This window comes from Corapipo altera, unplaced genomic scaffold (assembly GCF_003945725.1).
Source record: "Corapipo altera isolate COAL_440 unplaced genomic scaffold, ASM394572v1 161, whole genome shotgun sequence".
NCBI lineage: Eukaryota > Metazoa > Chordata > Aves > Passeriformes > Pipridae > Corapipo > Corapipo altera.
In genome coordinates this window covers 674997-693105 of record NW_020884979.1, presented here as the reverse complement: position 1 = coordinate 693105, position 18109 = coordinate 674997, and the positions used below count along the sequence as shown (strand labels likewise).

Below are 18109 nucleotides of genomic sequence, written 5' to 3'. Positions count from 1 at the left end.
TAATATCAACCCACCAAATGTATTTTGAAGCAGAATACAGCCACAGTACTGGAGATCATCAGAGATGAAAGAAGGGTGCAGTTTTATTTCACCACAAATCCACAGTAAGTTCTCAAAATTCATCCAGTTAGTGCCATTATTATTACAAATTGGCATTGGCCAGCTCGACAGCAGTACCTTCCAGGAGGAAAAAAAACCTGATTTGCCAGAAAGATTAGACATTTAACAAATTAAAACACATTTCACACATATTTAAGGCCAGCAGCCAAAGACACTGTCAGTATTTTCCATCAGTGAAAGCTTCCAGTTTGAGAAAGGTTGCAAAGAGTCCTTGACAGAAGACTGAGATGAGGCATCCAGAGGCAAGGTGAAGGAGGAGAAAGCATTGTTTTTCTTGCAGGATGTGGGAATGTGCTATGCCAGGAGATGTGGCAGCCTCTTCAAGCACTGCTCACACTGAGCTAGTGATAGGAATATTTTAATCCATTCCAGTGTCTAAACAAGTGTCTGTGTTAACCAGATAAAAGGGCCAGAGTGAAGTCACCTCCCCGGTGGTAAAAATCACATTAAGTGAGTGCCCAGAGTATTTACATGTCCCAACACTTCTACTGGTGCAAAGTTTCCACATTGAGCCTCCAATTGTGCCAAAGGGGTGAGTCAGAGCATCCTCTAAACCCAGACCAGAGCCCAGGCAGCACATTTCCCTTTCCAGTTAATTGCTGACACCACTGAAGCCAGATGTGCTTGGCTGGAGGTGTGACAGACCTGCACTCCAGGGTAAAACAGGGAATAGCCCCTGAGGAACCATCCTTTGCACAGAATTTAAGCACAGCATCAACTTGCTAATGGAGCAGCACGTGATACTCCCCTGCAGAAGGAATTTTTTGGTTCCTCCACCTCACCTGGCACACAGTCAAAAAAGCAGTCAAGTGCAGTGTACTCCTCCCTCCACAAGGAAAAAGGATGTATCTTTTAACAAATGTGGTGTCTTAAAATCAGTCTTGCTGAACTGACAGCAGAATCCTCCATCCATCTCCCATAGTCAGCCTTTCATCCTTTCTGTCCATGAATCATCACAGGGCGACTGACTCACAGAAAAAAAATATTTGTTCAGAGGTGGATTTTCTCACTCTGCTATCTGCTATTTCCAAACTCAACTGCCTTTAAACAAAGGTTCATTTCTTTGTAGCTCGCTTCAAATGTTGCAACCAAGTCCCTAACTGGCATCAGTCACAGCAATTACCATCAGTTGACTCGGTCCCAAGGCAGGATCATGTGAAAAAGGAGACATGCAAAGCTTGTAGAGCAGTAAAGTCAGATGCAGGGCCTGACAATTATCCTGACCTACATCCCCACATTGGTGGCAGCACTGAACTCCTCCCCAACCTTGTCACCAGCTTCAGAGGGAGCTGCAGAGCCATCACAGGCCAAGTGTTTCACTGGGATGTTAATGCTGGAATACCCACCAGATTTTGCCAGTATATTCAGTAATCTCTTGGTCTCTGCAGCTACTGGTGCACTAATGAAACAGGGCCAGGTAGGGAAAAGCCCTCAACTCCAACAACAACAGTAATAAAAAAACAGGTGTTTGATGGCTCCTTAACTCACAGGTATGTAAATCTTAAGTGTTTTCCCACAAGCCATATTACAAAAGAGTGACAGAAGCCTAAGTCCTCAAGAAAGATTAAAAAATAAAAAAAAAAATCACACACTAAGTTTAACTCCTCAGCTTTGAGCCAGGTTGGTTTTCTCTTTTCTGTTTTTGTTTTTTTTTTTGCAGCAGTTAAATTCCCAGTTCTGAAGGTGAGCCCACAAGAAGAACTTAGCCCTCAGCAAATGAGTGTATAAACATATAGTGCTCCTGATAGGCTGTGGTAATCACTTATTCCAACCTTTCCCCCCCTCACCAGGAAACACAGCAAAACATGGTTCACTTGAGAGGCTGAGCCCTGGAACACTCACTGTGGGGTGAGAGTACACACTTCAGGAGTTACCAGCACCATAAATCCACACCATTTGCTTCGGGGCATCCTGCTCACACAGCCATTCCCTCCCAGGTGAGGAAGGAATTTTATCTGGCTCCCTACATTTCAGACACATCTCAGCAGTTATCTTCAGTTTTCCTCTCTCTGCCACACTGCAGAGCTCTAAAACACCTCCCAGCTTTCAGTCCCAAGTGAACCTCCTTTAAGTGCAGTTGCTTTAAGAGATCACCAGTCCTTCCATGCAATTCATCTCTTTAAAACCAGCTGCACTTCAAAACCAAGGTGGCACATCAAACATACAAGGCCTATGTAAGTGGCACCAAATGTGGTGGCTTAAAGGCAGCAGAAGTCAAGTCCCACCCAGATCCCTATACAGTCCAAAATCTGCCTGGATTTAGGGTTAGCATTAATCCCATTTCAAGCAGGAGGCTGGAGACAGCCAGAGATCCCTTCCATCCAGAGCTGCTGGGAAAACTGCCAGCACCTAGACAGGACCAAGCTGTTCAGAGCTTAACCCAGATGTCCCAGCCCAAAGATTCACCACCAGAAACAAAGGGTGACAGGGAAAGGACACCCCAGATTATTTTAGAGAACAACTGCTGCATCTCCCAGAGCAACTTAAAGGAAGAGTGGCTACTTTCCACTCCCTCACTTCTTTTACTCCTTTTAAAAGATGATTTACTTACCCTGGAGGCTAACTTGGTATGTGGGATGGGTCGGTGAGGACTTTAAGATTCCAAACTCCTCACCCCTTTTCAGGCAGGTAATGCATGCAGGAACACTGCAACTCCTCCTGCTTTAAAATGCCCCCCAAAAAAAGAGATGGTGCTGTCCAGGCAGAAGTTGTGCAGCTGTGAAGAAAGACTCGCACTCTCTCCCTTCTACAAGCTTGGGAAAAAGAGTAAAAAAAGCTCACAGGTTTGAAGTATTTCATGCCTGGCACACGAAAACAGCAGCAAGCAACACAGGCAGTGCAAAGCAATATTGAATTAGTCCAACCAGCTGCAGCTCTGATAAAACAGAAGTTGCCCTAGCTCTTAAATCCATCTGTGGCACATTCACAGAGGGACTGACCAATGAACTTAGCTTATTTGTACATATAAACACACAGGGACTTGTGTCTTGCATCACATATTTGTTACAAATGCTCAGCAGCTTCCCTGTTACAGCATTTGTTTTTGTAGTTCTGCTTATGCAACGGGGAACCAGCACACTGAGCTGAGACAACCCACCCAATCTGCAGGTCTAGAAAGTTAACACAGCAGCAGCAAATCATCCAAAGTGCTTGTTTACAAGGCCTGTGGAACTGAGATCAATAAGCAGAACACCCTCACAGCTCATCCACAGCAGTCACATTAACTCTGGGCAGTTCACACTCCTCTTTGAAGTGGCAGTTCTCCAGGATGTCCCTGTAGTAGTCCTTGAGGTCGGCGTAGGTGGAGATGGTTTCATTGGAGTGGTGGAAGGACATTGGTCTCTCATTCAGCAGCATCTGCACCTGATACTCCTCCCTGGAGGCGTTCACGTGGTCGCAGTGGTAGAGCACAAACACCAGGTTGGCCGCGTAGGGCACGATCCGGCCGCTGCGGAATTTCCGGTGCGTTTGCCTGGCGAAATTGTTGGCCAGGAGAGGCTCCTTGTCTTTGAAGAAACCCATCAGGGCAAGCAGGGGCTGGAGTGTCTCTGCATGCCCAACTTGGACAATCAAGGGTGAAGAAATGGGTTTTGAACTACAAAAGAAAAAAGCGCAAGGGATGAGCGAGAGCCTGGGCTTTCAAACAAACACAGCGACGCGGTGCACAGCTGCCAGCAGCCAAGGCTCAGGGACACCTTCAGCCTGCTTTAGTCCCGAGAAAAACCTGCTTGGTTATCACAGACAGTTTGAAAAGCAGCTTCCTAAATTTTGTCTCAGTTTAAGGCATCGATTCTTACAGAAACCGTAGATGCACTCTAAGTAAGGCGGCACCAAGTTGGGTGGGAGTGTTGATGTGCTGCAGGGCAGGAAGGCTCTGCAGGGGGAGCTGGACAGGCTGGATCCCTGGGCTGAGGGACAACAAGGCCCAGTGCCGGGTCCTGCCCTTGGGTCACACCAACCCCTGCAGCTCCAGGCTGGGGCAGAGGGGCTGCAAAGCTGGGAAAGGCCCTGGGGGTGCTGGTGACAGCGGCTGGACACGAGCCCGGGGGTGCCCAGGGGGGCAAGAAGGCCAAGGGCCCCTGGGCTGTGCCAGCCACGGTGTGGGCACAGGCCCAGGGCAGTGCCTGTCCCTGTGCTGGCACTGCTGAGGGACCTCGAGGGCTGGGCCCAGTTCTGGGCCCTCAACAGGAGAGACCCGGAGGGGCTGCAGCGTGTGCAGGGAAGGGAACGGAGCTGGGGAAGGGGCTGGAGCAGCAGGAGCGGCTGAGGGAGCTGGGGGGGCTCAGCCTGGAGAAAAGGAGGCTCGGGGGGACCTTCTGGCTCTGCAAGTCCCTGACAGGAGGGGGGAGCCGGGGGAGGTCGGGCTCTGCTGCCAGGGAACAAGGGACAGGAGGAGAGGGAACGGCCTCCAGCTGTGCCAGGGGAGGCTCAGGTTGGCCAGGAGGAGGAATTTGTTGCTGGAAAGGGTGGTGAGGCCTTGGCAGGGGCTGCCCAGGGAGGTTTGGAGTGCCCATCCCTGGAGGTGTCCCAGGAAGGCCTGGCTGTGGCACTCAGTGCTCTGGGCTGGGGGACAAGGTGGGCATCGGGCACAGGGGGGACTCTGTGGTGTTGAAGGCCTTTTCCAGCCTGAATGATTCTGGGATTCTAAGTTGTAATAAATGTAGTTAGGCTACTGCTAGAGCCTAATATGACTAACTAAAGTAAGGAACAGATTAATGGTTTGCATCTCTATACTCAGCATATCTCTGACTCCTGGTGTGAACTCACTCACTTGTGCTCTTCCCAGGTATGAGATGATCCAGTGACCAAGCAACAGTGAAGAACAGGTTTGGATTAAATGTCAGATTTTTAGATAGCACTGCCTCCTCCCATCAGGAGTCAGTTAAGGTCAGCAGATCACTAAGCCCACTGCAAAGCTTTGTCAACATACAGTCAAGCCCTTCACTGGATGTGAGAGTTCTCTTCTGACCATCATCATCATTTCCCAAATTTAGTCTGAAGACAGCAGTCCAGTCATTGGAAGAAAACAGTTGTCCCTCCCCAATTTATTAGTCCAAATTATAAGCAGGAATACTGCTATTCCCAAGTTGTGAGGATACCAGCTAGTCAAGAAGGACACTCAGCACACAGCACAGCCAGTTAAGCCACTGATTCGTACCAAGAACAGAGACTAAAACGAGGAGCATTTGTGCAACAAAAGGATACACACTGCTCAGCCCAAGGGAAGAGAAGAGCTGGCTTGCTGTGCCAGGAAGCACCAGCCAAGAGGAATATTTGACCCTTGCTCCAGAGGAGGATCATGGCTTTTGGGGACCAATTCCAGGTGGCACACAGAGCCCAGGTGACTTGATCTAGCACGTGTAAATACGTGCTTGGCTTTCGGGAGACACATCTCGATTGGCCCGAAGAGGAGGCGTTTCCTCTGCTCCAACCTAAAGCAATGCCAGTGGTTAACTGGGAGACCTGCCTGTGGATTGGAACTTGGATCAGAGAAGCTGGAATTCAGTGCAGGCACAGGCTGGGTCCCACCAGCTCCATGTGGCCATGGTGTTTGGGAGCCTGACCCGTCCTGCTGCTCCCAGGGAACCTGGGCCCTTCTGCCTCCACTCCTGTGCACGTATGTACACACGTGTCTGAGACTCTCCCCTCAGGCAAAACATCCCAAGATAGACCCCAACCATGCCTCTGTTTCCCCTTCAGAAGCAGCAGCATTCAAACACAGAGGGGTTCTGTATGGAGGACATTCTGTTTTCCCCACCCGTGCACCAGGAGCTGTACCTTCACCACAGCCCCTCTTCCAGCTTCTCCCAAATTAGTGTTTCTCCCCTTGCTATTTATGACCTCTTCACTCATTTTAGAATTGTCAAGCTTTTGGATCCATCAGTGCCTTTCTCTTCCCTCTCTGTTCTTTTTTCAGCCCTCTTACTCACTTGACTAGTGCCTGCATATCCTGCCCCTCCACATACACCTGCAGGGAAGTATATTTTTAGGTTTTAGGACACGTTCACATCCCTTCTGTGAGTCAACAAAGAGGAGCAGCAGCAAAACACAGATGCCTATGGAAGGAGACAAAAGGCTGCTCCTTTGATCTCGTGCAATTTCCAGCTCAGAGCTCTCCTGGGTCACCCATCTAATCAATCTTCCCTTTGCCAAATCTCTCCCTAAAGCCACACACATTTTAACATGCAACATCCTATGGCAAGGAGCTGCCCAGCTTCACACACTGCTCTGAATTTGTTCTATTTGAAGAGGCTGTGGCCCATTTAATCCTTTCTACTTAGAGCCTTGCAATAATATTCTTTCCCACTACAGTGGCCTCAAAACTGGACTCCTGAGCAGTAACTTATCCCAGACTCTACCTGACAGGTGATAAGATCGTTTTTCCTGTGGGGATTACTTGAAAGCTCTGCAGTTTCCCAGCCCAGTTGGTCTCACCAACTTTACAATCTTCCCAGTAGAAACAATCCATCCTCTATTTACCTTGACTAAAACTGCCACACTTGCAGTGCCACTGAACTTCTCACCCCCTTTTTTCTATATATACAACATGCAAATCCTTCCAGATCCACCTCTGCCAGGAAAAAAAAAATAAAAAAATCCATCAGCTGTCCCTACCCTCCATTTCTTGTAATTTTATTCATTTCTACCCATGTAAGGACCTTTCCCCTTTAGCCCCACCCACATGATTTCTTTAGATAAGGAAACCTGTGGAAAGATGCCTGGAAATCATGACTGTGGCTCCCATAACACCCTATTTTATACTCCCTGATCCTTCCCCCTAAGAGCTCCAAGAGCCATGATTTCCTTTCACTGGCACTACTCATGTTCATCAAGGAGCTCACCAAAACTAGTTTTGGGCTTTATTTCTACAAGAATGGCCTGTCATTCTGATTCATTCCTGGAGCTGCTTTTTGCATCTCCCCATTATTTAATTATTTGTATTTAAATCATCACATCTGCCAGACCCCAGAAGCTTCTTGGCTCCTATTTCAGCTACTTCCTTCAGGTTTTTAGGACTCTTGGGGTAATATCACCCAGCTCCAGCAACTTGGCACATTTTCATGTCCTCCCAGCTGCGTGGTGGCCTTTTTAGTTCTACAGTTTACTAAGCAAGGAAGCCAGTAATGTAAACATGCTGCTCAAGTCTCCAAAACCAGCATTACATAGACATTATTCATTCCACAGGGAGTGGATTTCATATCCCACCCCTCCAAAAAATGCTTCAGAAATGCTAAGACCAAAAAAAAATAAAAAATTAACATTCTGGCTATCAGTGCTGGCTTTAAGCAAGGTTTGGCTCCATCTTCCAGCTAGCAGGAATGTTGAAATGGAAGTAAATCACCAAAAAGATGGTGAATATCTGAGCTAAAAAACCAGCAAGACATATGTTTCCGAAGCAGGAAACAAATTATAGCACATACAGAGAAAAGTTTATAAGAACAAGGAAAGAAAAGCTCCTGAAGACAAAAAAAAGGACTAAACAAGGTGCTCGTTCTCACTGTAACTTGAGTTTTTACTTCACCTGCTTTAGTCTCATGAAATGCTCATGCTGAGTGGCCAAACTGTCCTGGGAGGCCAAACAAACCTCTCCCACTCACAAGTATCCCACTGGATTATTTTAATGAGGATTAAAACTGTTTCCTGATATGACACAACCCCGAGTCTTCAACACCCTCTAACACAGTAGAGGTGTCTTGGTGTCTCACTTCCCAGACTGCTCAAGCACTCCCTGTTCAGCCTCTGGGGTCAGGGCTCCAGTTCAGATGGGGTTTCATATCATCTAATGATGACAATAAAAGTGGCCATCAAGGTTAAAACAGCAATATTTTTAATTGTGGGGAGAGTGCCAGATTGCCTCTTCAGAGAACGCACGCAGGCAAAGGTTACCGCTGTCCCCACATTGCTGATAAAGGCAGGACAAGCCACAAATCACTGATAAACTCAAAACAGTAGCACAGGCTAATAAATATTAGAAGAAAAAGGCCTGATGTTTCCACACTCACTCAATCTGCTTCACAATCAATTCATGACTCAGCATCACGTTGGAAGCACCAAAGTTCTCAGCATCGTACTCTGGCAGCTGCCACCGGTCCTTCAACCCACTCCTGTGAACTCAGCAGGGAAAGCCCACTGAGTGAACCTCCACCTTTGCATGCAGTTGCATAAAACTCTACCATAAAATATTAAGAGCTCCTGTAAAAGTGATTGCTGCAGGTTGGTCCCGTGCCCATTTCACGGGGCGCTTCCAGGTGAGCAGCAGTGGCTGTCAAGGGCTTACTCAAGGGTTCACTGGAGACACGTGGCAGCTCCAGCTACTGAACCACCCACACTGGGGTTTTAGGGGTTATTTTTACCTTTTAAGTAAATCTGACCACAGCTGAACAACTCATCAGCACAACCCCGAAAAGCCAAGTCTCACCATGGGAAGGAAAATAAGGCATGGTGGGAAAAGCACAGACACTGGATTTATCATCCAGGCGAGTTCTAGTTCTTGGCATTCTCAGCAGATTCGGGTTTAACCCGGAATCTTCTGCACCAGCTCGCCCACCCTCAACAGCACATCATTCCTGCCTTTCCCAGGACTACTGACAGTTCATTTGTTCCATATCCAAAGTGATATTTCTTTTAACCAAACTGTATTTCCTGAGCGCTGATGTGACTTTCAGTTAGAGATAACACAAAGCCCAGGAAACAGTGGGATGAGAAGACATTTCCTACAGCAAAACCTTCAAACCTCGTGTAAAAATCCCTCCAACAAGTTCAAAGAATGTAAGTTTTAACACCTATTTAACAAGCAAGCTTAGATTACACATTCTGTCCTTTTTCTCCCTAATAAAAGAGCCAGGACTAAACACTCCTAAACCTGCTTCCAGCTGCAGGATGAATTCATCCTTCCCCCCTCCCTGTGCTTTATTTCTGGGAAAAACAGCTGGAGGAACCTTAAACCTACACGGAAACAGCAGAGAACAGGGAATGCAGTGACAGTGGTGGGACTCAAAGGGCAGCAGAAACATTAAAAAGTGGTGTTGCTCAGAGCCACCACAAATACCAACATGTTTCTTCTTTTCCAACAAGGCCACACATGAGCTCACTCATGACAAAGGCAAACCTGACCAGCTGGAGGGACCACACAAAGCTCATTAAAACCCAACAACTCCTGAAAGAGTTAACCACTCAGCTAATTAGGCTTTACTGGGTTTCACTTCAGAGCTCCTGCACTTCCAGAGGCTGTTTTTTGGACGATCCCACCTCTCTGTTCTTTCACACCCCAGAGATGAGCTGCATTAGTGCACCAGCAGCACATTGATGCCGAGTGTTGATTCACTATAACGAGCCCAAACCAAACCAAGAGGGTCTTGCCACTTCTCAAACCCCTCCTGCCCAAGGTGGACACTGCTTAGATCAGTCCCTTGGTGTGTCAGTTTTGTTACTGTTTTGTTTGGGCTTTTAATTGCTTACATGAAAGGATACGACTCCATCAAAGGTGCTGAGATGCTTTTTCGGAGCAGTCCTGAGCAAGCACGTATTGGGTAACTAAGGAGAGATTTAAGCACATCCTGGGGAGACTGAAAGGCCCAAGAAACACTTGAAATATGTAGTTCTAGGCAGACAGGTGAACAGCTCACAGGACAGCCTGAACCTGCTGATGCACCCAGAGCCACAGCCCTGCACTGTGCAAACGTGGGATCCCAGCAGCAACAAAGAGCAAGAGAAATGACAGAACAATTCGAATCTGAACAAAAGGGTTCTTTAAATTACTTCATTTCTACTTCCCGTGGAGCTTTTTGGCTTTGTTCCCTTTGTACAGGCTGTAAAAAAAGAGTTTTGAATAATTAAGTGATTTTAGATCACTCATTGTGTTCTTTTGCACTGAGTCACAGGTTTGGAGGAGCAGGGAGAGCACGGCAGTCAATGACTACTGAGAGGTGACCAATTGCGTGGGGAAGTGACCTGAAAGAGGGATGGCAAATTACAGGGAACAATAAAAACTACCAGTAAATTGCCAAATTAGTCTGTTTACCTTACAGCTTAGCCTGGTTTAACTCACAAAGATCACCTTCACTTGATCTTGAACTACATTCAAATAAGTCTTTTTTTTTTTTTTAAATACCCTGAACCTGCTTTTGCTCAGAGGAAACCCCCAAATATTTTGCAATGTATGTGTGCAGCCTGGTTGGTATCTTCCATCCATACAAGGCTGCCCAAAGCATGCCTCCCAATTGCCAGATCCTTATGGCAATCCATAATAACTGGGATTTCATATTCCTTCACGAGCAAGAAAGGCAGAATTGTTAAATATTTGAAGCCAGAAGGGAAAAAAAGAAAAAGTTTAGAACAGCTACAGTGAATAGCTGATATGTTTAAATTGTGCCACAACCCATTTGCAAATCCACCCTTGCCCAAGTGTGTGGCTGCAAAGGCTTTTAAAATCAGATTAGCAGCTTCATATTACATTAACTACCAAAACACACAGATTTCTCATCAACACACTGCAGAATACTCTTCACTAAACTGCTGGGAAAATCAACAGTGAGGAAGAATTCCCAGTTAGCTTCTTTGGCACATAGTTGCATAGCCTGACTATTTTCTATCCCTAGCAGGAAGACCTGGGAAAACCACAGTTCTTACACCTTGACAAAAATAAAGTGCTTTATGGACTAAGACAACTGCCCAAGAATGCTGTTTCAGCAGAGCAAATCACTTGGCTTCATTTTATGTGCAAACCTCGTGGTACATTTAATTAATAAGGGTTTTTTTGTATTTAAGAAAATTTGTATGGAAGAGAGCCCTGCTCCCCAAGCTCTCCCTAGGAATGGGCTCATGACATTTCCTTACAGACTGGTAAGAAGGTGAGCAGGTTGCAAGGTCAGCAATCACTTAACAGAAAAAAAAAAAGGGTTACAATAAAAGCAACATTGCTCTTTTTAATTTTTGTAGTAACTGGCAATGAAAACAGGACAAAGCTATTCAACAGAAATACATAAAGTATTCTACAAAAATACAGCTTTGCCAACACTGTTCTCTACTGCCAAGCCTGGAGCAGAACAGATAATCCAGATCCCTCAGCTTCTCTTGCTGGAACACAAATGCTTCTCTTTCTACTTTTGGATAGCCCAATCTAAGCTTTCCAGAAAGAAAAGAGATCTTGGGGCAGTTGGAAGTAAATTTCCTGTTCTTAAGTTTTTAGAGCAAACAGCCAGATACAAATCAACGTTAAACACTGTCAAATTGGAACAGCATTCCTCTAAGAGACATTTTGTCATCACAAAAGTTCGTTTTCTGAGTAAGGAATTGCTGCAAAAATATTTAACCCGTTGCCCTGAAGGTGAACACCACCACAAAGAGAAAGAAGAGATGCTCAGACACAAATATTTTCTGTTATTAACACCGGTGGCTGTACGTTTTGTTTTCATTTGTACTCTCCCGTGGCCGCGGCATCTGGGCTAAGCCTCTCTCCCAGCTGGAAAAGGATTAGCCGCACCTCCGCTCCCCAGATCCCAAGAGAGACAAGGCGTTCCAACAGCGCGGCAGATTCCCACATCCCCTGCAGGGTTACCCAACCCAGGTTATTCCCGTGTCTCCAGCGCTTTACGACTGCCACCTTCCGTTGTGGAGCGGAGTAACACACTCCTCCAGCGCCCGGCTCCGCGCTCCGGGAGCTGCCGCTTCCCGCTCAGGAGGAGGCTCGTCCTCGAGTCTGCTCACCCAGCTCGGAATGTTGCAAGATTTGGGGTCCCGACCCTTCGCACTCACTGCCCGCTTCCCTCTGTGGTGGTAAAACACCCCGAGAGCCCCAGGGATTGCAAGTGAACTCCCACAGCCAAGGCTGGAAGGCAGGATGAAGTTATTACCATTCCTTTGGATACCTTAAACGTCTGCTCTTCCCAGCTCCTAATGCAGCACTGCTGATCCGGTTCTCAGGAAATGAGAACATTTTCTTACAGCTTTTTTGGGGTTTTAAATTCCTGTTTAACTTACAGGGATGCCTTACACACAGCTGTGACCAGAGCATGGAATATAAGGATGGAAAGGCTGTCACTGTTCACAGAGTAAATTCCACTGAAAGGAAACAAAATTGACAACTCAAGGTACATCCTCACATCTGGATGTGGCACCTGGGGACATGGCTCAGTGACATCAAAGTCTGTGATTCAGGGTTGGTTTTATTGGGTTTTTTATTCCCCCAGATTTCAGAAGGACAGAGTAGCCTAAGGGCCTTCCCTTTCTCTTCATCTGTTAACCTGCACTTCTTCCTGCTCATCCTGGCAGACACAGCAATCCTCTGTTCCCAACAGGGTGTTAATGGCCCCTGCTCCAATGGATTTTCCCATCAGCTCTTCTAGGAGGCTGAAGAAAGGATGAAGGAGCTTAAATAAACAGTGGTGCAGCACAACCACTGCTTTAACTTCATCACCACCAAAAAGGTTTCACCACTCCCACACCAACCTTCCACTTCCAGACACCACAGCACAATTCCTCAACCCAGCCTGGCTCTAGAGGGGTCCAGTGCTAACATATCAACACCAAAGCTGAATTTGCTGGTTGCAATTCAAAGTTACTTATCAATTTTTAGCAAGTATTTAATGGCACAGTATTTATACAACGTAATGGTCATATCCTTGATATCATGTACATTTTTCAACATTTCCATACTAATCTGCCAAGGTATTAATTCATGTGACTGATCACTGAACTATGAATTTGTAATTGTTCAGTTGGCAAGAGGAACATGCACACAGATCATAAATTACCATTTAAAGCAGCTTTCTCAAAAAAATGTTATCAGCACATGAAAGCAAATGCAGGTGATTCTGTGACACAGACATCCCAACCTGTAAGTGAATCAAAACTGATCCCAGTTTTGTCCCTGTTTTACTTCTCCCCATCAAACCAATCCACACGAGACAAGAGCAACACCAAAGAGCTCCCAAACCCCAACTGCTACAGGCTCAGAGGAGTGAACACCACCCAAAAATAGCACAGGCATCTCCCCTGTCATTTTTGAGCAAGCACAGGGATGGTCAGATCCATGACACTACAAAGGCAGTTCTGAGGACTGCACAACACAGTGGCTGGAGTGTCACTGCTACTGTTCTTCCACTGACACAGAGTGACTTGTCAAATCCTGGCAATAATCCAAGACAAATGACTTTATCAGGGCACCACCCTTTGAGGGCACCTGGGTATTGCATCTTCGAGTCTACCAAGAGTTACTTGTAAAGCCTAATATCTTCCTACAGCTCCAGTGCTGCTCCCAAACTGTGTCTTTGCTGTGAGAGGGCGGGAAACTAAACATCCTAAACAGCAGGAAACCAAATATCCCAGGCAGAGGTCTCAGACTGATGGGCTGAACTACTGACTGTGTTGTAAATGGCTCCCTTTGTCATGTGAACCCAATTTGAGGAGAAGTGTCTTTTTCCTGTTCTTACAAGACACTGAGTGTATCCCCTAAAGTCTGCCCTTCCCTAGTTCCAACAAAGCAGGTTACAAGAAGGCTGGTTTGCAGTTCCCTCTCCAGCCTCTTGGATCCTGCAAGAGCCTGTTCTGGTCTAAAAGTCACTGTTGGGATTGAGCTGTAATAATTATTTTCTGTAATTGCATTTCAACGCCTCTAATGTGAACAGAAAGGTTTAGTAACACAAGAGACTCAAGGCAAACAGACACAGACAGACAGACAGACTGCCACAATGTGTCGTGGGGGCACTTTCAGCCCACAGTTTGCCATTTTTGCCACAAATGGTTTTTAACAAGGACACTTTAAACAAAACAACCTCACTGCTTTAACTCAATGGTGTCTCCTCAAACTGTGCAGGAAGAGAACACCACTATCAGACAGCAGCTGGCTGTCCACAAAGGCAAGCTGGGGATCAGCAAGTTAAAAGATGGAATTACAGGAGCTGGGCACAAGAGCATATATACACTTCAAAGTAATACTGCTCCCTTAAAAATTGCATTATCTCTGTTAAAATTCACCTGGTTCAAACTCTCCTAATATTGTCATATTTGGGAGTAAAGTACTGAGCTTCTATTCACATGACATCCAGCTCAGGACTGACCACAGAAAACTAATACTCAGTACACTGAGGCCTTTTGATTTACCTTTTGCTCTCTTCCACTGCTTTGTCCAATTGCTGGAAGATATCTTGGAATAAAATGCAGCTGGAGCGACTATTGATGTCATAGCCATATCCTCTCTTCCAGTACTGCTTCAGGTCATTCAGGTATTCCAGGACCTAAAGGCAGTGCAATAATAAACACCCGTGAGCTCTGAGGGAAAACAAGCCCCCCAACCTGGAGCAATGATGTTGCCACACACCGAAAGAAATGGACAAAGCTGACGCAAAATCGACCCCAAACATGCAGGCTCCAGGTGAAACTTCAGCATAAAAGGAGATCTAAAAAAACAGATCAGGCTGAAGAGGCACCACATTCAGCATCTGACCACCCTCCCAGCCAGGTGAGGTGCTGCACATCACAAGACAACCACTACCCACTGCTTTTTTAGCATTTCTGATTGTGCCCTGAGCTCACCACCCTTCCCACAGAAGCCATCCCACACCTTTAGCTGAGCTTCTCTGGTTTGACATTCTGGAGATGTGCACACACCTCAAACAGACACAACTGTGCCTTGGATTTATGCAGGAGCACACCGTGCTCTCCCTGTTCTCTCTTCCTTTGCTTACAGTTCCTGCCATCAAAGTTGTTTTCCACCTCCTTCTGAGCTATTTATAAACACATTTAACAGAGTGGGTCTCACAGAAGCTCATGGTGATCCTGATCCTCCTAACTCCATTGCCTACCCTTTAGCCAACCACCTACCCATGCAGAGCTCTCCTCTCTTTCCTAAGGGTGGAAATTTCCTTAACAGCCTCTGGGAAGCCTTACAGAACATCAAAGAGTACATCAAACACTTTTTGGAAGGTGAAGAACAAACATTTGTCTCATTTTTCTGGGTTCTACTGGGTTTTATTAACAGGCATTTGGTTTAGGTATCTGATAATCCCCAAAACCATATAAAAAGAGTCTTAAGAGACCCTAGAAGACCTCATTTAATGTCCTCTGGAATAAATTCTATCATTCTATCTGGAATAAATTTTATCATATGAAAGCTGTCCAGAGTTTTTCTGATGCCACAGAAATAAGTATTATATGAATTAAGCACAACAGGAAAAGACAATTTATATCAGGACAAATCAAGACTGCACCAGCACTCAAGTCTGAATAAAGGATATTTCAGTCTTGCTGCTTGATTAATTCGGAGCTCTTCGGAGAACAAAGTAAGTTTTGTGCCTCTTGACTTAACAAAACACAACTTCTGACTTGCAGAGAGTTAAATCTGAACATTATGGCATCTTTTGAAGGCTTCTCAAGTATCTCTCCCTTTTAGCACATGACAGAATGGTTTGGGTTGGAAAGGACCTTAAGGATTATCTAATTCCAACACCTTGCCACGGGCAGGGACACCTTCCACTATTCCAGGTTGCTCTGAGCCCCACATACCTTGGCATCTTCTTCAGTGAAGAGTGAACACCATGGGGAGGTCACATTTTTTATAGCCAACTCATAAGAGCAGGTGAGAAAAGCCACTTGAACCAGATCTGCAATAAACCCAACAAACAAGCAAAAGATAAAGCACTGCTACACAAGTAGCAACTTTCTCTCAACTTGCCCACTCCAGAGAGCAGAACTAAAAGAATAACACTCAAATCCCTCCAAACAAAGGTAAAGTTGGTTCAGTCTAAGGGAGAGATGTTTTCAAACATCATCTTCTTCCGAGCAGTAACTAACAATCACTCATTACTGCAACACCAACATACACTTACAGTCTCATGCATTTAATTAAAGGCTGTGTCTCCAACTTGCAGCACACTCTAAATTACCTACTCTGCATAACTACAAGGTTTGGAAGTTGTTCTCGGCCAGACTCGAGCCAAAGTCACCTGTAACAGGAACCCCTTACCTGCATTTAGCTCCTCCACTGGCAAACACAGGGCACTGGCGACCTTCTCCAAGACCTTCTTCATCTCGGGCCCCTCTTTGAAGGCGCTCACCTGGCACATGGCTGCATCGTTCTCCTCCACCAGGGCTACGAACTTGGCGCAGTGATCGAAAAACCGCATCAAGGAATCGTTCACTTGCACCTCCACCTCTGAAAGCAAACGTGGGCATCAGGAGAAGCACCGCCATCCCCGAGGGCACCAGCACCCAGCCACCCCGACACCCTCCTGGGGACAGTCTGCCCACCACTGCAGTGCCCCCACGGAGGGCACGCAGAGTGCAGGGCCCCCTCAGCCTGGGCATGGGGGACATGGCATTGGGCTCATGGCTTCCCTCAGCCACAGGTCAGTGGGGAGGGCATAGGGTTCCTCCAGCCCCTCAGGGAGGGCATGGGACACCTGCAACCCCTCAGGGAGGGTGTGGGGCTCCTCCAGCTCCTTTGGGAGAGTTGGAAATCCCTCAGTGAGGGCATGCATCTCCCTCAGCTACTCAGGGAGTGCTGGGGGCTCCCTCATGGAGGGCATGGAACTCCCCCAGGCCCTTTGGTAGAACCGGGAATCCCTCAAGGAGGGCTTGGGAGTTCCTTGGAGGGGGACATGCTGCTCCCTCAGGGTGGGCACAGGACTCTGCCAGCCCCTAGAATCACAGAATCAGCTGGGTTGGAAGGGACCTTCGAGATCATCAAGTCCAACCCTTGATCCACTGCAGTTACTAGACCACGGCACTAAGTGCCACATCCAGTCTCTTTTTAAAAATCTCTAAGGAGAGAGAATCCACTCCTTCCCTGAGCAGCCCATTCCAATGTCTGACCACCCTTTCAGTTAAGAAATTTTTTCTAATATCTCACCTAAACCTCCCCAGCACAACTTGAGACCGTGCCCTCTTGTCTTGAGACCCTCTCTGAGTCCTCAGCCTCTCTCCTTCTGGGAGGGTACGGGACAGCCCCATCCCCTTGGGGAGAGACGGGAATCCCTCAGGGAAGGCCTCCCGGGGACTTCCCCAGCCCCACTGGGAGGACACGGGAATCCCTCAGTCAGGGTACGGGTCTCCCTCTGGGAGCAGGGGAGGCTCCTTCAGGGAGGGCACAGGAGCCCCTCAACCCCCTCGGGAGAGCTGGGAGGGTGTGGGTCTCCCTTAACCTTCTAGGAGGGCGCGGGGCTCTCGCAGGGAACGGGGCTCGGGTGTGGCGGACTCACCGTCGCCGCCGAGGCTGAGGTCGGGCCCGAGCCCGCGGCGGAAGGCGGCCCCGCTCTGCAGGCAGCGGTGCTTGGAGCTGCTGGCCAGCGCCAGGCGGCGGCGGGCGGCGAAGAGCGCGGGGAAGCGGGCGGCCAGGCGGCGGGCCAGCTGCTCCATGTCGCGCCGGCCCTGCGGCGCCAGCCGCCCGTCCAGGCTCTCCTCGTACCACATGGGCCAGGCGGCCAGCGCGGCGGCGGCGGGGCAGGCCGCGGGCTCCGAGGGCCGGCGGAGCAGCCGGGCGTGCAGCTCGCCCAGCCGGCGGACCTGCCCGGCCGTGGGGTAGCGGGTGCCGTGCCGGAGCACGGCGCGGAGCTGCAGCGGAGCGCAGGTGGCGGGCGGCGACTCCATCGCGCCGGGACCCAGCGACAACGGGTCGCGCACCAGGTGCGGGTTCACCTCCTCGTAGCGGGACTTGGTGCCGAAGTAGCCGCTCAAGCCCGCGCTCGCCGGCCGCAGGACGAGGAGCAGCAGGAGGAGGAGAGGGGCGGCTGCCCGGCACGGCGCCATGGCGGCGACTGCGCGGATACCGCAGGAAGAGGCGGAGCGGCGGCGCCTCCTCACGGCTTCACCCGCGGGAGGCACCGCCCCAGCCCGGGGCTCTTATAGCCGGGAGGAGCGGAGCCGCGCCCTCACGGCTGCACCCTCCCCCGGGACCGCCCCAGCCCGGAACACTCATAGCCAGGTGAAGGAACCGCCTCCTCAAGGCTTCACTCGCTTCAGTCTGGGGGTCTTGTACCGAGGTGGAGCGGAGCCA

At 48.3% G+C, this 18109-nt stretch overlaps 1 protein-coding gene across 1 annotated transcript; it reads right to left on the bottom strand.

Annotated features, from left to right (window-relative positions):
• Window positions 1–17886, bottom strand: MINPP1 (multiple inositol-polyphosphate phosphatase 1). The gene is made up of 5 exons (XM_027665577.1): window positions 17316–17886; window positions 16082–16270; window positions 15622–15719; window positions 14221–14354; window positions 1–3715 (listed from the first exon to the last, which is right to left on the bottom strand). The coding sequence occupies exons 1-5, from the start codon at window positions 17860–17862 to the stop codon at window positions 3316–3318; spliced, it is 1368 nt and encodes a 455-aa protein (XP_027521378.1). The 5' UTR covers window positions 17863–17886; the 3' UTR covers window positions 1–3315.
• Between the last annotated feature and the right edge of the window lie 223 nt (window positions 17887–18109).

Excerpts from the sequence above, each read along its gene's own strand:
- MINPP1 (XM_027665577.1), bottom strand. The coding sequence starts at position 17,862 with ATGGCGCCGTGCCGGGCAGCCGCCCCTCTCCTCCTCCTGCTGCTCCTC. Across the intron at positions 15,720-16,081 it reads AGTGGAGGAGCTAAATGCAG|ATCTGGTTCAAGTGGCTTTT; the intron begins GTAAGGGGTTCC and ends GGTTTATTGCAG. Across the intron at positions 14,355-15,621 it reads TCACTGAAGAAGATGCCAAG|GTCCTGGAATACCTGAATGA; the intron begins GTATGTGGGGCT and ends CACTGCCTTTAG.